General features: G+C 46.5%; 1 protein-coding gene and 1 long non-coding RNA gene across 6 annotated transcripts in view; one reads left to right on the top strand and one right to left on the bottom strand.

Annotated features, from left to right (window-relative positions):
* Window positions 1-17,305, top strand: part of noc2l (NOC2-like nucleolar associated transcriptional repressor) — an 88,216-nt gene that overhangs the window by 52,976 nt on the left and 17,935 nt on the right. For 3 of the 4 annotated variants that reach the window (XM_088617200.1, XM_088617202.1, XM_088617199.1), the window contains 11 exons: window positions 4,764-4,907; window positions 5,677-5,860; window positions 6,467-6,583; window positions 7,653-7,767; window positions 8,322-8,412; window positions 9,417-9,495; window positions 9,616-9,726; window positions 10,391-10,504; window positions 11,066-11,254; window positions 12,806-12,945; window positions 13,674-13,785. In XM_088617200.1, the coding sequence (XP_088473326.1) occupies window positions 4,764-4,907; window positions 5,677-5,860; window positions 6,467-6,583; window positions 7,653-7,767; window positions 8,322-8,412; window positions 9,417-9,495; window positions 9,616-9,726; window positions 10,391-10,504; window positions 11,066-11,254; window positions 12,806-12,945; window positions 13,674-13,785 (1,396 nt within the window). Of the gene's footprint in view, window positions 1-3,341; window positions 3,416-4,763; window positions 4,908-5,676; window positions 5,861-6,466; window positions 6,584-7,652; window positions 7,768-8,321; window positions 8,413-9,416; window positions 9,496-9,615; window positions 9,727-10,390; window positions 10,505-11,065; window positions 11,255-12,805; window positions 12,946-13,673; window positions 13,786-17,305 lie in introns of those variants that run through there. The other variant, XM_088617198.1, reaches the window with a different exon arrangement.
* Window positions 12,767-15,166, bottom strand: LOC148642215 (uncharacterized). Of its 2 annotated transcripts, none has more exons than XR_015929605.1 (2): window positions 14,626-15,166; window positions 12,767-13,138 (listed from the first exon to the last, which is right to left on the bottom strand). It is a non-coding gene; the product is annotated as an uncharacterized LOC148642215 (long non-coding RNA). The 2 variants fall into 2 exon arrangements; XR_015929606.1 differs by having other exon boundaries at window positions 14,642-15,166.

The following is a 17,305-nucleotide window of genomic DNA, read 5'->3' as shown; positions in this document are numbered from 1 at the left end:
AAACTTTTTTAACCAAAATATTCATTGGGCCCTTTGTTCTCCTGTCTGTTTATATCTGTCACATATACATATTACATTTTTTTTAAATGGTGAAGAAATGGAGAATTCACATTCTCTATGCATCCAAAATCAACATCTCAACAACATGAGTCCTCAGCACCTGTAAAAGTGGGGGCACTGCTAGTGTGTTCAGTTGTGACACTAGACGTCTGAGATTGAAAACAGACTGTGTGACAAGTGTGTTACTGTTACCTCATGGGTAGTATCTACTACCCATGAAAATGCAGGTATCATAAATATGAGCAGACAGGTCTTCTTATACCGTGGAAGTAACTATGACACTGAAGATATACATACCGACTCTGCAAAGTTTCCTGGGTTATTTTAGCTGGTTTTGAAAAATTACCACTGTGCTCGTGTTTTAATTTCAGGGGTGTTCTCATAACAGCTACCATCTAGATTCATATCATCGACATCACTTCTGCACATACTGTACATTTCACTTTCAGAGGGAATGACATGAGGAACAATTTCCCTGGGTGATGGATACACATTCAATACTACTTCTCACTTCTGTGTCATCATTTAACTCAACCTCATTGTCCTGGGAAACCATCTGTTTATTGTCTGTCTTACCACAATAAGCCCCAAAACTGAGATAATCCAGCGCTGTTTGAGCACCAATGCTGACATGTGACGCATCAATTTTACTTTTTTTTTGGTTACATCTGACTTATTATGTATTAAACTGCTGAGTGGTTTACATTTGTTCATTAAAGTGAACCCAGTTTTTAATGCCATGGCTTTAACATCACAATTGTCTGAGCAACACGGAAACCCTACAGATTCAGTATCTCTGTCATTCTGTGTCATACCTACACAAAGTTAAACCGCTCAGTGCGATCATCGCACTCCACCTTTGTTTTTTTTGGCTGTTGGGTGATTTAGATGCATAACGGTTTCTGCCTTTTCAAAACATTGCCAGTCCTCCACTCTGTGTCTAAGAACCGTTTTTTTATTGTATGGTTACTCCATGTCACAGCTATGGTTTTGGTCGCAATACTATTATCTTCAGTGTCAGAATTACTTTGGATGGGATCACGGTTGTTGTTGTTTACACTTTTCCCTGCCCATCACTGCACGGTCCCAGTCTGGGAACAGCAAGTGGTTCTATAAACCCCAGCAACTTTAGCAAAGACAGTTATCTGAGAAAACCATGGAGATGTACTATATTAGCTGAGGATCTGTAGAGTTTAAATGAAATATTTTTGAAGAGGCACAAATTTTTGTTTGGCTGGGAGGGGAGTGAGACTGCTCTCTGCCCATCGCTGCACAGTCCCAGTCTGGGAAAAGGAGGTGCTCTATAAACCCCAGCGGTTTTGACAGAGACACTTAGTTGCCAAAACCAAGGTGATATCCTATTATCTGAGGGTCTGTGCAATAGATTCCATCCACCTGTGGAGAGGCACAAATTTTCCCCATCCAATTCTGCACTGCAGTTTTTCTAGAGGTGATCCACCCAGACCAACAATATTAATAAAGACTTAAAACAGAATGAAGAAGGGTGATTTGCTATTGGCTGACTGTCTTAACATTGTATGTTTCACCACTTTTGATGGTACAAAAAATGTTTTTGTCCCTGGTTGTAGTTTAAAAAAACTGATGGAATTTAAATATAATAAAGGATTTGATTTAATTACAAGTTTCAGATACAGCTCCTTCAAAAGCATGCAGATTAAAACCTTTTTCACTGAACAGAAAAAAAAAAACATTTCTATGAAAACAAATATAGCAATGACAATTTTTCCAGGAGTATAAATGGAAGAAAGGTGCTGTAAAATTAATAAAAACTTCTAATAAGCTTAGATTTGTCAAACTTGGAGATAAGTGGAGGCGATTTAAAATTTAAAAAAGGACCCTCTAAAATTTTGGCTGAATGTTCAAGGAATACGTTAGCCACGAAGAAATAACAAAGCAGGTGTTTCAGCTGCTTGTCACTTCGCTTAATGTTGCTATAGTCCTCATACGCTACTGTGGTAGCTGAAAGTCTTTTATTTTGATTGAAATTCGGCTATTTACATACACTTCCGGATCATTCGTGTTGCTAAGTGCAGCTAGCTTCATGCTGCTCACCACAACACAGCGAAAACCTGAGAGAGACGGGAAAAGTAGAGAAGAAATTTTTGGTTTGTACCTTCCGCTCTGATGGTATTTAGCCATTTTGAGTCTCGAACAGCTAACTACATTGTATGCCTTGCAAAATCAAAACGACAAGAGACAATTCATACAATGTAACATTTTTTTTAATATACAGCGTAAGATAACATTTCAGGCTTCCAGAAAAAAAGTGTGAGGAGTATATGTACGGCTAACGTATCTTGAACTATTCAGACTATGATTGCAGTCAGTCTCAGTTTTGTGCTGTGTTTTACAATACTAGCTGCTCTGAAAGTGCAGAAATGAACAGACCTTCTGCTAAGGTTAGTGGTAAAAATGTATTAATCTCTTTTTAATCCCGTAGGACATCTCCATTCAGGGCTGTTATAATAACAATGAACTTTATTTTATGCAGCGTCTTCAAGTGTCCTCTCAAAACGCTTTACAGGAAAGGTAAAAACAATACGAGTAGCAGCACTAGTACTAGTAGATGTATTAGTATTAATAATGTTTTGTTTTGGACATGGTTTGTATTTGACATTTCATGTTGCTACATAAATGATAACATTTGATTTCCCTGTACTTGACCACTCCAATAACATATAAGAACATAAAAGCCCAAATAAAAGGAGATAAGTAGGTAATTAATCCAGTTTTCTCATCCAGCAGTTTTCCTGAAAGAAGTCGGTATACCAGCTTCAACAGCACGGCTGGGTAAATCTAATGTTCCAAGACCCTTTGGGTAAATAGTTGACTCCCATTCTCATTTCATAATGCTTCTTATTGTCACAATCAATAGTTTTGTTTTTTAAAATGGCAGTGGTTATACAATACGAGTCTAATGGGCAGAGCAGTGGCACCCTGGCTCAGGGTCTGCACTCGTGGCTGGAGAGTTGCTGGTTCAAATCCCGCAGCCAACAGAGGAATCCTACTCTGTTGGGCCCCTGAGCAAGGCCCCAGCTGCTCCAGGGCCGCCGTATAAATGTCTGACCCTGCAATCTGACCCCCAGCTTCTCTCCCTGTCTGTGTGTCTAATGGAGAGCAAGCTGGGGTATGCAAAAAGACAGATTCCTAATGCAAGAAATTGTATATGGCTAATAAAGTGATGTTATCTATCTAGTAATGTTTTTGCACCCTCCCGCTTTGCTCCCGGACGTGCGATTGTTAAACATGAAACTAACACGCCGGCTGCACCGCTGCATTGTGGGAAGCGGCAGGAGTCACGTTGTATGTCTAGCATGGCGGCGGCCGGTAGAAGGTATGGTTTTACACGTTAGACTAGAGAAGCACGAAAACAAATGTCATGCGTTTAAGAAATTGCTAATGTGTCGTTTTGCTCTGTCGGTGTGGAGAAGATGGCCCTGTTAATCCAGGTTTAGAAGATATTAGGGATATTTTTCTGTTGAGGTAGCCAGACCGTGTCCGTCGTGAAACCACGCGTTTTTCCCTCGGTCGTGGTTAGATGTGTAATTATGAAAAGCGTTGCGCTCTTCTGCCATACTAAAACAAACAAAAAAAAGTCTTCTCTCTCTTTCAAGTTAAGTTAAAACGAGTTTGATATTTTGTAGGTCTCTATTTCAAGAATGAAAGTAATTTTGCTGGGCTGTTGGAGAATCCTCATCTTTAAAGCCTGTGGTCGATGGTGGTACACGTTTGTCCTCCGCAGTTGTTAACTTTTTAAAAGGTTTAGTCGTTCAAAACATCAGAATGTCGCTAGTTTCTAGGCACCCTTTTCTATTTGAACACGAAATTTCAGGAGTGCTGCGTTAGTTTTCAAACGCAGCGAAATTGCTTCACACACTAGTAAAGATATCCAATATTCTCTTCTTGAGCCAGATTAAGTAGTTTCATGACAATTATAGTTTAGTAACGGTTTCTTGAAAGAGGAACGAAAACCTCGTTATTAAAAATAGAGATAAAAGATGAAAGAACACCCGAAGTTATTGAGATGCAGTCTATCGAAAGGTAATCTAAATAACCCCCAAGCATGGCGCTCAATACTCTCCTGATGACCTCTCATACGTGGTTATCATTTCGGTACCGAGGAGTGTCTCAGCGTGGATCTTATATTGCCTGACACCAACCAGTCGAAAATAGACCACGTGCAGAGAAGCCTTTTCCCAATTAAATAATCCAGTAATGAGTTAATCAATTTTGCTATTAAGGTCGACTAGGGAGCTCATTAAGACTCGTCGTAAATATAATAAATCTAAATAATAAATAACCCAGGAAAGCCTCAAAGAGGCTACAAAGTTTGTTTCCGCAGTTCTCCAAAGTTGAACATATTGTATTTCTCTGTTCTCGTGTTTTCTCTCAGCTGGTTGAACAGTTAGCTTAACAGTGTTCTCCTACAAGAATGTTTTCTCTGTGTTTGAATGGTCTTTCTCTGGGTGCTCTGGTTTTCTCCCATCTCCCCAAGACGAGCTGTCTAGTTTAATCAGGTGTTCAGGGTGTAGTATCACCGTAGACCCCGTTTAAGAAATTGTCGTGACCACCGTTTTTTAAAGTGATGGGTAACGAGCACAAAATAGGCGGCACCCGTTGCTGGGGTGGCGCTCTAAGCTGGAAATGGCTGAGCCTGCAGTGTAGTGGGAACTGTGTTCCAGGAAACTGGAGGACCTGAGCGTGGACGAGTTCCTGGAGTCGGGATTCGACTTGGAGGACGATGAGGACTACGAGGAGGAGATGGCCGCCGGGCAGGAGGGGCCGAGCAAGAGGTCCGCAGATCCCACAGCTGCCTCACAGGACAGGTGAGTTTAGAGTTCGGTCACACCTCCTAGTACACGTCCTCGGTGTGTGCATCTTGGTGGCAGAGGCTATAATAAGTATAATAATACAGGAGCTCGCAAGACAGGCCCTGGAGACCCACACTCCTGCTGGGTTTCATTGCGGCTGAGCTTGGTCGCAACCTTTTTTTCTACTACTCCCGAGATCTCATGTTAACCCATGAGAATCTGTAGTTAATTGGCACCTCCTACATAATTTCGGAAATGAAAAACGAGTGTTCGAAGGGGTTCGGTTATTTTGAGTGCTCAGGTGGAACAAAAACCTGTTGGCGTGTGGGTACACGGGACCAGTTTGGTCGGACCCCTGTAATAATGCATCTTAATTTTAAAGAAGCTTATACATTTGTAACTTGCAGCCCTTTTAAGTTCTCTTAAAGCTGTCAAGTCCAAGTAGAATTACTGTGAAACAGTGAACGTTCAGACCAAGAAAGCCTAGCAGTAAGTGCAGGGCTTGTGGGTGCTAGGGGCAATTTCACCTGTGGATCTCGTCTAGGAGCTCAGCGAAGGTGCTTCAGCACCGTAGCTAGTTAGCTTGTTCCTTATTCCCGGTGCCTCCAGCTTCTGGCGAGAATTTCATGGTTTCTTGACTGCTTACGGACCAGCAGCGCAATAGGGGTCCAAGCGCAGAGGAGGAAACAGGGAAGAGCACTTGTGCCTGTAGGTGGCTAGGCAGCGGAGGGGTTCTCCTTCCTACTGCGCCGTGACGGCTCCGCGTCTTTCCTTGTGCCCCCAGGAGAGTCGGGAAGAAAGGCAAAGCCTCGGAGCATAAGGAGCAGCTGAGCCGGCTGAAGAGCAAGGATCCCGAGTTCTACAAGTTCCTGGAGGACAACGACCGGAAGCTGCTCAACTTCGACGGCTCGGACAGCTCGGAGGACGAGGAGGACGGCAAATACCACAAGCTGCCCGCCCACCTTGAGGTGCCGCCCCAGTGAGAGGAGGGGGGGGGGGGGGACGGGCCCTGGCCTCATTGCAGTGGCTCAAAGGGCCCGAGCGAGTGAAAACCAGCAGTCGCACAGAGAAGTAAATCGAAGAGGAGTCTTGACTGTAGAAACCTCTCCTCTGGAGCACAAATATCTGCTCTTCAAAAACCCGCCCACCCCTGTGAAGCCCTTGATATACCAAACAACTAATTTCAGCCATGTGGGAACCTGTCTGCTGATTCTTCTCCTAATTACCCAGTTAATTAACTAATGGTTAATCCCCTCTTTGGCTATTTACACACATTAGATTATGTTAGAGGCCTACACAGGCTGGCTGTGATATCAGTGTGCTCCTTACCCAGCCTGCCCCTAGCTGTTACAGTTCTGAGAGCTCACGGCTCCTGAAAGGAGGAGAATACTTCTTCCACTGGTCTCTGAGCCCGTCTTGTCTCGCAGCCAGAAGTGTACAGCAGAGCCACGACATTGTGGTTCTTCGTCCCCGATGATTTGTTGCAGGTTGTTGTTGTGCTGTGACTCTTTATCTCTGCCTGAAGGCACGAGGATTGCTGACACTTTGAAGACTTTAAACTTTTCCACCGACAGGAGGCCAGTTCTGATGAAGGTGATGAGGACGTAAAGCCAGCCGGAAAATCCAAAAAATCAGCTGATGTGATCAAAGTGACTGAGAAGATGGTGGAGGAGTGGAAGGCAGGCATTAAGGTATTAAGTCATCTTTTTGTTCTTGTGGTTCAGTTATTTGTTCTTTTAATGCTGTTTGCTTCCCGGAGTGTTCATGCCCACACCATCTGGATTGTCCAGGTTACCGGGACGGTGGAGGTCACACGCGCACACGTGTTCTTTACATGTTATCAACCATTGTCTTCATTGCTTTGTCCTTGTTCAGCGGGAGTTTCTATAGTGCAGATGATTGCTCTGTTTGGCAAAGGAATTCGCCCTTTGCAAGATTCACAGCGGTATTCCATGTAGTATCGAAGGACCAAGTAAACAATGTTTTGGCTGTATGAGCCTTCTTTGGGTGTCTTCTTGTCTTCTCTTCTCAGCAGGGAATAAACCTTTACTTGTCCCTTTGCAGCCTGCGCATGCTGACGCAGCTGCCTTCCACGTAGTATGTCTGGCTTTGACTGGTCATTTCACTTTGCTTTCTTGCATATTGCTTTGCTTTTCACCGTGTTACACCATGGTAAGATTTGTGGAGGTTGGTGTGTGGGGACTGGGCTCTGACCTGCTCAGACCTTGCAGTGCGGACCAGCTGTGTGTGTACAGTCTGTGAGTGCCGTAGCCCGCTAGTGACACAGCTGCAGGGTTCTCCACCGAACTCCAGGCTCCAGGGCCCCCGGCCCTCCCAGCCAAGTCCTTTAACGGGGAAGGCGTTTCGAATCAAGCTGCCGTGGTTCTTTTTCCACCTCTCTGTCGGCTCTGCTCCTGCTATGAGTTGTTAAAGGAAGGGGGGCGGGGGGGGGGTGCATTCAGCTCGCGCGGCGTCGGGAAATCGAAATGGGAACGTTGAAGAGGTTCACCCGAGCTTGGGCGTGTCCAGATTGGATCAGTACAAAGAAACGTCAGTTGTGGTAAGAGAGGAAACTTGCAACAAGCTGTGTGGTGCGCATAGGGATCGCTTTACCGGTGTGCTAGGCTGGTGCTAGTGCTCCATTGAAGAGCCCTGACTGGCTGGTGCTGTGTGCCCCTCTGGGGGTCATGGGACGTGGATTGGGCGCCCGTGTGGCTATTTGCAGGCTCACCACCTGCGCCCCCCTGTGCCCCTTCACAGAAGGAGCTCTCGCCGCGCCTGTTCCGGGAGGTCACGCAGGCCTTCAAAGCTGCCGTGGCGACGACCCAGGGAGGGGGGGGGGACCCAGGACGGTACAAGGTGGAGGACGGTTCAGGTAAGCCCACGGCGTGCGGCCCTCGGGGGGTGGGGGTGGGGTGCTGTGCTAGCGGGTTGTTTGCTTTCGGCGAGGGTGTGACTAAGGGTTTCAGTCCCACTGCACATACCCTGAGTGTACTGCGGTGAGTATAGTTGGAGAGTTATAGTATCCCTTGAGTGCCCTTATCCAAGGTAAGTACAGCGTGCACGGGCATATCCTTGGTGGCAAATTGGATCGTTTAAGGGAAGTAGCCTGATGCAAATCGAAGTAAAGTGTGTGACACACACTATCTAAATGTAACATGGAAGAACTTCACAACGAAGTGCGATGCAGTTGTTTCTCGGTACTGGTTTCTTTTATTAGTTCTTGTCTGAGCACCCATAGTCACCTCGCACATTTGCCCTGATCTTGATCTAGTTTTACCCAAATCTTTATAATTCAAGTGCGGACGCACCCTTAGCTACCATAAAGTGTATGGTCTTATAGATCGATTTTAGCTGTGGAAAATGGGTGGAGTTGTTCTTCACCGGTTTAACTTTAATGATTCTGACTTAAGTCTTCCTTCGTTCCAGTATTCAACGCCCTTGTGTCATTCTGCATCAAGGACCTCTTCCTGCCTCTCCAGAAGATGCTCCTGCTGAAGCCAAATAAAGATAAGATGAAGTAAGAACCCCGAATAATGCCCCTTCTTCCTGTATACCAAGGCTACTCGGCATACAGCCCTTTTGGGCACTCCATTGCCAGAACTATTACGAACATGTCCAGCACATCCAGCTCCTTTGACTGCTAGTAGCTACTTGATCCATGAATCCCATCCGGTTTTCATCATATTCGGTTTCATCTGGGGTGTCCTCTTCGTCTCAACACGAACATATGAACGTACTTGAGTACTTGCAGAGGCCTATTCTGCCAGTGGAAACACCTCATTTGGAAATACTGGCTGCTCAGGATGTGGGATTGCAGGAATGTGGGGAAACGCAGACCTTTTCCAGTGCTTTTGAAGAAGCAGGCTCAGATCCGCCCACCTCGTCAACTTAATTAGCATTTTATTAATTCGATTAAAGGGGTCAGTGAAGAAACGAGGACGGCTGCAAAGGAAGGTTACTGGTCTAAGCAAACAAGTTATGAATTACGGAGACTGTCCCAGATTTCTAAAATATTTGTTCTCCGCCTGCTTGAATTGGGTGTTGAGAATCTCCCTGTTCACATAAGCATGTATGCGGTTGTGGCTCAAGAGGGGGATTGTTTCTTTGACTGTGAGGAGTTCACTCTTCTCCCTCGGAGAGCTTTTCCGGCCATGAACAGCAGGGCTTTAGGCGTGTCATTTCATCAGAATTTAAATCTTCACTGAAGAAGAAAAGGACTTATAGTTTCCTCTCCCCATTTACTGATCTATTTGCTTAACAGATGTATGGCAGAAAGAGACGAAAGACTGAAAGGTCTCATGAGAGTGGCGTTCCGAATAAGGAGTCCGTATGGACATACTGCTTATTCGGAATATGGTTTATTCAGAAAGACCCTCTTTTTATATCATGGGGTGCCTGATGAGAGCACGTGGATTTCCACATGGGGCTGGAATCCTGCGTGCAAGAAGGACAGTCGCCAAGCCGTGATGCAAGGTGAGGAGGCCGCAGGCCCTGATGTGATGATGTCACTTCCTTCTGCAGGCTGGTGCTCCCCTCCTCCAGCCCCAGGTGGCAGAAGGCCCAAACGGACGTCAAGATGTACCTGGCAGGGCTCGTTCAGGTCGGTACCGGTCTGCTTATCCTTCCTCTCTGGCGGGTGTTGTGCTGTGTCAAAGTAGGTGACCCACACAGCACGGGAACGAGAGGCCGGGAAGAAACAGCTGGATTTTTCTTTTCGCAGCTCCTGTCCTGTTTAACAGAAGCCTCCGTCATCAGCGCCGTTCTCAAGCACACCAACCAGATGGTCCCCTACTACCTGTGCCTTCCCAAGCAGTGCAGACACTTCCTGAAGGTGAGAGGGGGGAAACGTGCTGATCCTGACAGCTCCTGTCCTGTTTGTGTTGTCACACTGAGCGCTAAATGAGAAGAGAGAGAAATGTTTGTTTGCAAAGCATATCATGGGACCAGTTGATTTTTAGAAAGGAACTAATACGTTAATCCTGCACCCAAATCCCACAGCAATAGGCTGTCTGACATTTCCAGAAATAATTTAAGTATTTACCTGACATTGTACTTTTAAAGTGTTCAGCTGTATTGCATCAGCCTTTTATTATTTCTCGATTTCACTGTACTTCTTGTATTTAAATGTATGTTTTCTGGCCTTACAGGGTTGTACCTAGGCCCTTATGTTTCTTGATTATGAAGGGCTTTATCAGTGAGTAAAGATGGCCAGGTTAACTTTTAAGCTTGCAGTTCATTAGATGAGTCAGTGGTATAAAAAAATGTATACTTACAGGTTTTCATCATTTTTTAATACAGTTGAAAAAATTCAAAAGGGGGGTAAATTTACTCACACTGGGTTTTAACCATTAGTAAACCTTTGCACATCAGAGCCTCTGGGCGAACCTCAGAGCACAGTCGTCCCAGTGCCTCCCGGCACACTGAGACCCCTTCCCAGCTGCCCTTTAGTTTTAAGGCCTGCTTTGGGTCTTCATGCTGTGCTCATTCGCCTGCAGCAACTGATCAAGCAGTGGAGCACTGGCGAGGAGACGGTCCGGGTCCTGGCTTTCCTGGCCCTCAACAAGATCTGCAGACACAAGCAGGGTTCCTATCTCTCCTCTGTCCTGAAGGTACGGTAATGGGGCGCTTCATCTGTCTCTCGCCGGTCACGGGGCTCCTTTTCGTGGGTGCTGTGCCTCCTTCTTAAAGAGATCGTACAGGCGTGTGCTAAGCAGGAAGCATTTGCAGGCCTCGTTGCAGGCATGTGCTTTGGAGTCCACATGAGGAAATGGCTCCTTAGCTAACACCTCAAGTTAAACATTATTCCACGTTTTTTGGGGCTCGGTATTTTCTTACCTTGCTGTTTCTGTTTATTGGTGTCTTGTTTGTGATGATGTAGTGTTGATGGTCTCACTCCTGTGGCATTGGCTGACGTGAGAAATAAAAATTCATCAGAATTTCAAATTTGTAGGTCCAAGTGCTGATCTTACATGCTGCTGTGGTTAACAAAGCAATCCAATAACAGTGCAACAGGAGTTCACAGAAACGGACTGAAACTCTGTTTGTAAAAGCAAACATCTTCGTCTTGCAGATATATCTTAATCATAAGATGATTAATTTATCTTTTGATCATAGAGGGCTTGTGCTGTTGAGTACAGTATGGAATTATTTTTACTGCTTCAATCTTCCAGCACATGTACATAGCCTACGTGAAGAACTGCAAGTTTACTTCTCCCAACGTGCTTCCAGTCATCAACTTCATGCAGAGGACGCTGACAGAAATGTACGCCCTGGACACTCAGGAGTCCTATCAGCAGGGCTTCATCTACATCAGGCAGCTGGCCATTCACCTGCGCAACGCCATGACCATGAAGAAGAAGGTACAGAGCCATCAGAGCAGCGTTTCCAGGGGCAGGAGGCACTGAGCCTCTTTCTCCAGGGGGCAGGAGGCACTGAGCCTCTTTCTCCAAGGGGCAGGAGGCACTGAGCCTCTTTCTCCAGGGGGCAGGAGGCACTGAGCCTCTTTCTCCAGGGGGCAGGAGGCACTGAGCCTCTTTCTCCAGGGGGCAGGAGGCACTGAGCCTCTTTCTCCAGGGGGCAGGAGGCACTGAGCCTCTTTCTCCAGGGGGCAGGAGGCACTGAGCCTCTTTCTCCAGGGGGCAGGAGGCACTGAGCCTCTTTCTCCAGGGGGCAGGAGGCACTGAGCCTCTTTCTCCAGGGGGCAGGAGGCACTGAGCCTCTTTCGTTGTGTGATGCAGCTCTTTCTCTAATTTGTGAATGTAATGCTTGCTGGTTTTGACTTTGTTTCTACCCCCAGTCTTAAGTTGCACATGCTCTTAAGTGCGTTATTTCCAACAACTACAGCACACAGAACTTTATGCAGTCTCTCCTTAACTTACTAATTAGGTAGTACTCCCTTATTTCTGTCTAAGCAGCTGTATGTAGGTGATGAATTGATGGGAATGACCACTGCAGTGTCATTCCCATCAATTCAAGTCCCACGGTGTATTTGATTCTGCTCACATCCGGTTGGTTAGATTTCAGCTGGCACATATGAGGGCAGTCCTGAAACTCTCTAATTAGCACAGACTTCGCAGCGATTAAAATTCCATTCAGGTCTTTTAAGAGCAGAAAGCAAATTTACATAAAGATGTGAATAACCAGCAGACACAGACCAGCAGACTTCAGGACCAGGATTGAGAACCACTGATCCCGAGTTCAGAAGAAGTGTTGGTAGTACTGAACTTGTGAAACACTTGGGTGTGTGGCGCCAGCTGTTTTCTGCACAGACTGTGCCTGTTGCTGTTTATCAGTCTGGAGTAACTCCAAAACATGTTGGCATTGTGAGCTCTCCAAAGGTATCAACACTGGGAACGTTTCTACCAGCCACCAGCACACATTTGCACGTAACGTACCATGTGTGGCAGGTTTTAATTAATACGCATTAAGAATACGCATTTTTTCCCCTACCTTCTGTATGGTTAGGGTTGTTGTGCAACTTTTTACAGCAAAAACCTGTAAGTCTGTAAACAGTTGATATCCACTTCGGTAGCAGTCGGCACAGGTTTAAAAAAATCACACGGCTCAGTAGGTGGGCCATTTTGTTTGGATGACTGCAGTGTCTGCAGACTGCTCTCCTGAATATGTTATTGTAAGGAAATTGGTTACATTCATAGGTGTGTGGTTCCAGCCCCTGTGATCCACCACCCTGGATTTGTTCTCTGAAGTGTCTGTAAGCCGTCGCAGCCTGGAAACCTTTGAAAAGTGTCGAATTGGTCCAGTTAGGCTCATGATGAGGTCGTTGAGATAACAGCGCTGTAACTTGAGCGGTGTGTTTTTTTTCCTCTTGTTTTGTTTCGATCACAAGGTAGACGCGGAAGGACTGAATGCGGTTTCCTTTTTCTCTTTTTCTTTATTTGCACGCGCTACAGGAGACGTACCAGTCGGTGTACAACTGGCAGTATGTGCACTGCCTGTATCTCTGGTGCCGAGTGCTGGGCACGCTGCACCCCAGCGATGTTCTGGAGCCACTCATTTACCCACTGTGCCAGGTGATCGTGGGCTGTGTGAAGTGAGTCTCTCTCCGTCTCTCGTGTGCCATGTCTTCACAGTACAGTGCAGTCCACCTGCCCCCTTTTAGTTTTCTTCCACTCACCATAATGTATAGTTTCACACTGGGGACAAAGCTCGCCGATGCAGAGTCCAGTTTAACTCTTGTCTTTAACAATCATGGAGGGTTATCAAGAGACACGTAGGTGATCGGCCTGGAAAAAAGTTTCAGGTTTTTAAAAAAATACGCATCCACACAAAACATGCTTGTTAAAATTACATTTCCAAGAGTGAAGGTATCGCGATTTTGGGCAAAAGCAAAGGCACATTAGAATTGAGGTTATACTCTAGAACGTTGTTATGCCCATGTGCTTGTATGTGTGTGACAGTAGAGTACATAGCGTAGTGCATTTAAAAAGGTGCGATTATCCTCAATGAACAAGCTGTTACACGATTGGGACAGCAGAGGGCAGTGTTGACCATTTCTTGGATTCAGCCACCTTGGCCTTCTGTTCAGATAGGGTTTTTTATATTAAAGGCCTGATATATACTGTCTAAGGAACAAGTAATAGGTTTGTTGACACCTGAAGAAGGCTCCACGGCCGAAACGTTGTGTTCTCTTTCTTCTTTTTTTCAGCATGGAATAAACCTATTACTTGTTCCTTTGCAGCCTACGCACGCTGACGCAGCTACCCACCTGAACATATACTGTCTAATATTTCCTTCTACGCCTTCTGTGTTTCTGTCCAGGCTGGTTCCCACAATCCGGTACTACCCTCTCCGCATGCACTGTGTGCGGGCCCTGAGCCTGCTGTCTGAGAGCACCAAGACCTTCGTCCCCGTCGTTCCCTTCTTGCTAGAGGTGACGTGTTGGCGCTTTTCATTGTTTGTAGGGACTGGACTCAGTCAGCCAGTTAAACTGCCCACTGCTTTGTAGCTGGGAGGATAGCTCTCGCCACTCTGTGCCCCAGAGTTGTCGCCTTATGCAGGAGTAAGCTTGCGCAGACAGACGCATGAATGTAAAGGAGTAAGTATTGTCTGCTTCACCAGTGCGATCTGATGCAAAAAGCAGCAGCTTCTTAACTTAAGCTTCCTAATTCGTTTTGTTTTTAATTCACTTTTTAGTTATATCTAGCTCCAGCCTTCCTGAGCCCCGCACACCACCATCGCTTTCTCTCACACATTCATGTATTCTTGTTATGTTCGGATGCAGGAAGAAGCCCATGTGCAGTATTTTTTACCTCACCCTTACCTTACCTCACCTTTCCAACCCGATCCCTATATTCTATTTTGTTTTAATTCTTGTCAGTTACCATGTCCTACAACACTCTGGACCTTTAGTCTCGATTTTGTAATAAACAGTGTTCTCTTGGAGCGCCGAGGTCTTTCTGGAAAGTGAAAAGAGAGCCGAGAGAGGAGTTGATCGTGGGTCAGGATGTTGTCGGACCCCTCCACGATGCACAGCAGAGCTCATGCTGCTGCTGCTGCTGCTGCTGCTGTTTTGCAGGCTTGCAGTGTCGGGTTTGAAGGTGTAAACGTGACACCTCTCGCCCGCTTATCGGGAGATAAATCAGATTAGTCTGGCTTCTCTGAGCTCCACGGTCTGACGGGCTAGCCGAGGAGGAGCTGCAGTTAGGATGTTCGGACATTACTCTTTGTTCTTAATTGGATGTTAGAAGTACAAATCGTTTCCTGAGCAAACCTGCGAACGCACATACGGGACAGTCAGGGTCTGGGGGAGGGGGTGCGTCTCTGTGTCGCCCTCAGCCCTGGGTGTGGGGCTGTTTGTGACCACAGGCTTGTCGAGTCAACTGAAAAAGAAGCGAGAAAAAAGTCTGGAAAAAAAACATACAACAGACAGCGTTTAATTTTTTTTTAAGGCCCGTAATTACACTCACAACGCCTTTTTATCAGGTGAAGTGGAGGGGCACCAACTGTCAACATTTTCCATGGCTTTCAGAGAGCACGTGTACCTCTGCTTGTCGCCTTGCTGGTATCAGATCTGTGGCCGCAGCTGCCGTGAGAACAGTACAGCCGAGACGGCAGTTGCCGAGACCACCGGAAAGCAGCAGAAACTGGGGGGGGTCAGAGCTGTTTCGCTGGAGTGGTCAGTGCCTGGGCAGAGCGCGCAGTGCAGCCCTGACCAGGCTCTGCTACGAGAGAGAGAGAGAGGGCTGCGGTCCCGGCCCCCTGCTGCGAACGTTCTGCGAAGACCACATCCTCTCAGCCTCTGGGACCCGGCACCCGCGTTTCGCCACCCCCCTCCCCCCCCCACACCCCTGCAGACCCTCACGCCGTGTCAGTCTGATCGCTGGATTTCCTGTCTTGTTTTTTTTCTAAAAAAAAAGACAGAAGTGTAGTGGTTTTAAAATTAGACTACCAGAAACGGCACTAGTGCTGGCGTGTGTGTGTGTGTGTGCGCGCGCGCGTTTGTGCTTGTCCCCCTTATCCCACCCCCCACCCCCACCCCCGCCGCCGCCGCCGCCTCTGCTTGCTGGGGTTTGCGATAGTTAAGTTTCCTTCTGCTTTAATAGCCCGTGAGCGTATCAGACAGAGTCCAGACGTTACCACTATACACACCCAGCTTCCTCCTGCCTCCCGCAGCCCGACACCACATCCGCGTTCTGCACAGGCAGCACGGCCCCAGGGTGCCACGTTCACCAGCGCGTACCCCCCCCCACACACACCTGGGCCCTCTCTCGCTCCGGCTCCTCTCCCGGCGGAGGCGACTCTCATCCTTGGCCAGGACTGGGATGCCCTGGGGCAGCCTGCCCCGTTCCACCCCCGAGCAGCCAGCGGTGTCCCGGCCTGTTCTCTTCCAGTCCCTGCCACCAGGTGGTGCTGTTCCCAGTGGTTCGGTGGTTTGTCATTCACTCCAGAGGTCAGCTAGACCAGGGGTCCCCCACACCTGCTGGTTTTCAATCCAGTGGAGCTCGCAGTTAACATCACTGATCTCTTGATTTAAGTGATAATAGCCTTAATCAGAGCAGTTCCTAAACTGGTTGCTTTCTGACTGACTGCATTTCAGAAGTAAGAGAAGATCTCCAATTTTTGAGCGGGGAAAAGGTTAACAAAGGATGCAAAGGTTAACTCTTGGCTGGCTCTTTGGCTCAGCTAAGGATTTGTTTAAGTACTTGATTGTAACGAAACCTAGCAAGTTTGGAGGTCCCCAAGTCCAGGGGTGGGAACCCCTGAATTAATGATTTGACAGCCTTGTGACGTCAGCAAGGGCTCGATTGATATCCTGCACAGGGTGAGAGTGTCCAAGTCTTATTCAGGAAATGTGTGATGTGAGTAGGTCTGAAGTCTACCGCCCATGCAAGGCTACCTGAACTTTTAATCTTAATGTTTGTCATATTTTTAAAATGGGGTAAATAAAAAATAAGCAGCTGGAGCTATCCTTCATTTATTTCATTAACAAACAACTAGCCAAGTCAGAAAGGACCATGGGCTTATAGGTACGGTTCAAGAAAGCACCAGTTTGACATGTTCTGCAATTAGAGATGAACTAGTTAACAGCATAGGGCAGGGCAGCTCAAATGTTCAAATGTTTGTAACTGTGGCGTCTGCTTATTGTGATTCCGAGAAGAAAACATTGTTGCAGCTTGAAATTTGTACGTCACCTCACAGGGGCCTTTGATTTAAATGCTGTTGTCGCCTGTGTCGTCGTATTGCTTCACTTTTCCACCTGCCCTTTTTAGTTTTCTTCCTCTGACCTTAACGTATCGATCTGAGCTCTGTTGACAGTGAAGGCATGTATCTGAGTGGCTGGGCTTGCTTATCAGTTACAGCCTGGCCGAACAAAGTCATCACCCCAGACATTAATTTCCATTAGATAGTTGAAACAGATAGTTGCATCACCCACCCCTCCCCAAACTAACACACTTAAAAATTAGTTTCTCAACAGACTGCACTCAGAAAAGGGCCACTTTCATAAACCGTTTTCCACCACCCTCACTTCACAGCATTTTCGTTGTGCTTTTTCAAAACGACAAGCTCCTGATCTTGCAAAATCAAAAACATTTCGACCTGCCTGTAGTGACTTACCGTCCTGAGAGAGTGAACTGACAACTCCTGGAGTACATTTCTTCTTAGGGGGGAAAAAAAAAGACAGGTTTAAACGCAGCCTGTTAGTAATCAAAACTCAGGAACGGGCATTCAGGTTTGCTTATTGTAGGCTGCCTACACAGATGTAGTCCAGTGCGGAATTGTTTCATAAAGATTTGTGACTTATGCCAAGATCCATCTATCTCTATGAATTACGCCATGTTTCTGGGTCAGTGGAGTATTACATTGTCCCAGCAGGCTGTTGAACAAAATACAATCTTAATATAAAATGTCTCCGATTCACCTGCTCTTGTTTCCCCCTCCCCCCTCTTTCT

This window comes from Lepisosteus platostomus, chromosome 23, assembly GCF_059453375.1.
Source record: "Lepisosteus platostomus isolate fLepPlt1 chromosome 23, fLepPlt1.hap1, whole genome shotgun sequence".
Lineage (NCBI taxonomy): Eukaryota > Metazoa > Chordata > Actinopteri > Semionotiformes > Lepisosteidae > Lepisosteus > Lepisosteus platostomus.
The sequence above is the reverse complement of the archived record's forward strand: the minus strand, read 5'-3'. Positions and strand labels throughout refer to the sequence as shown.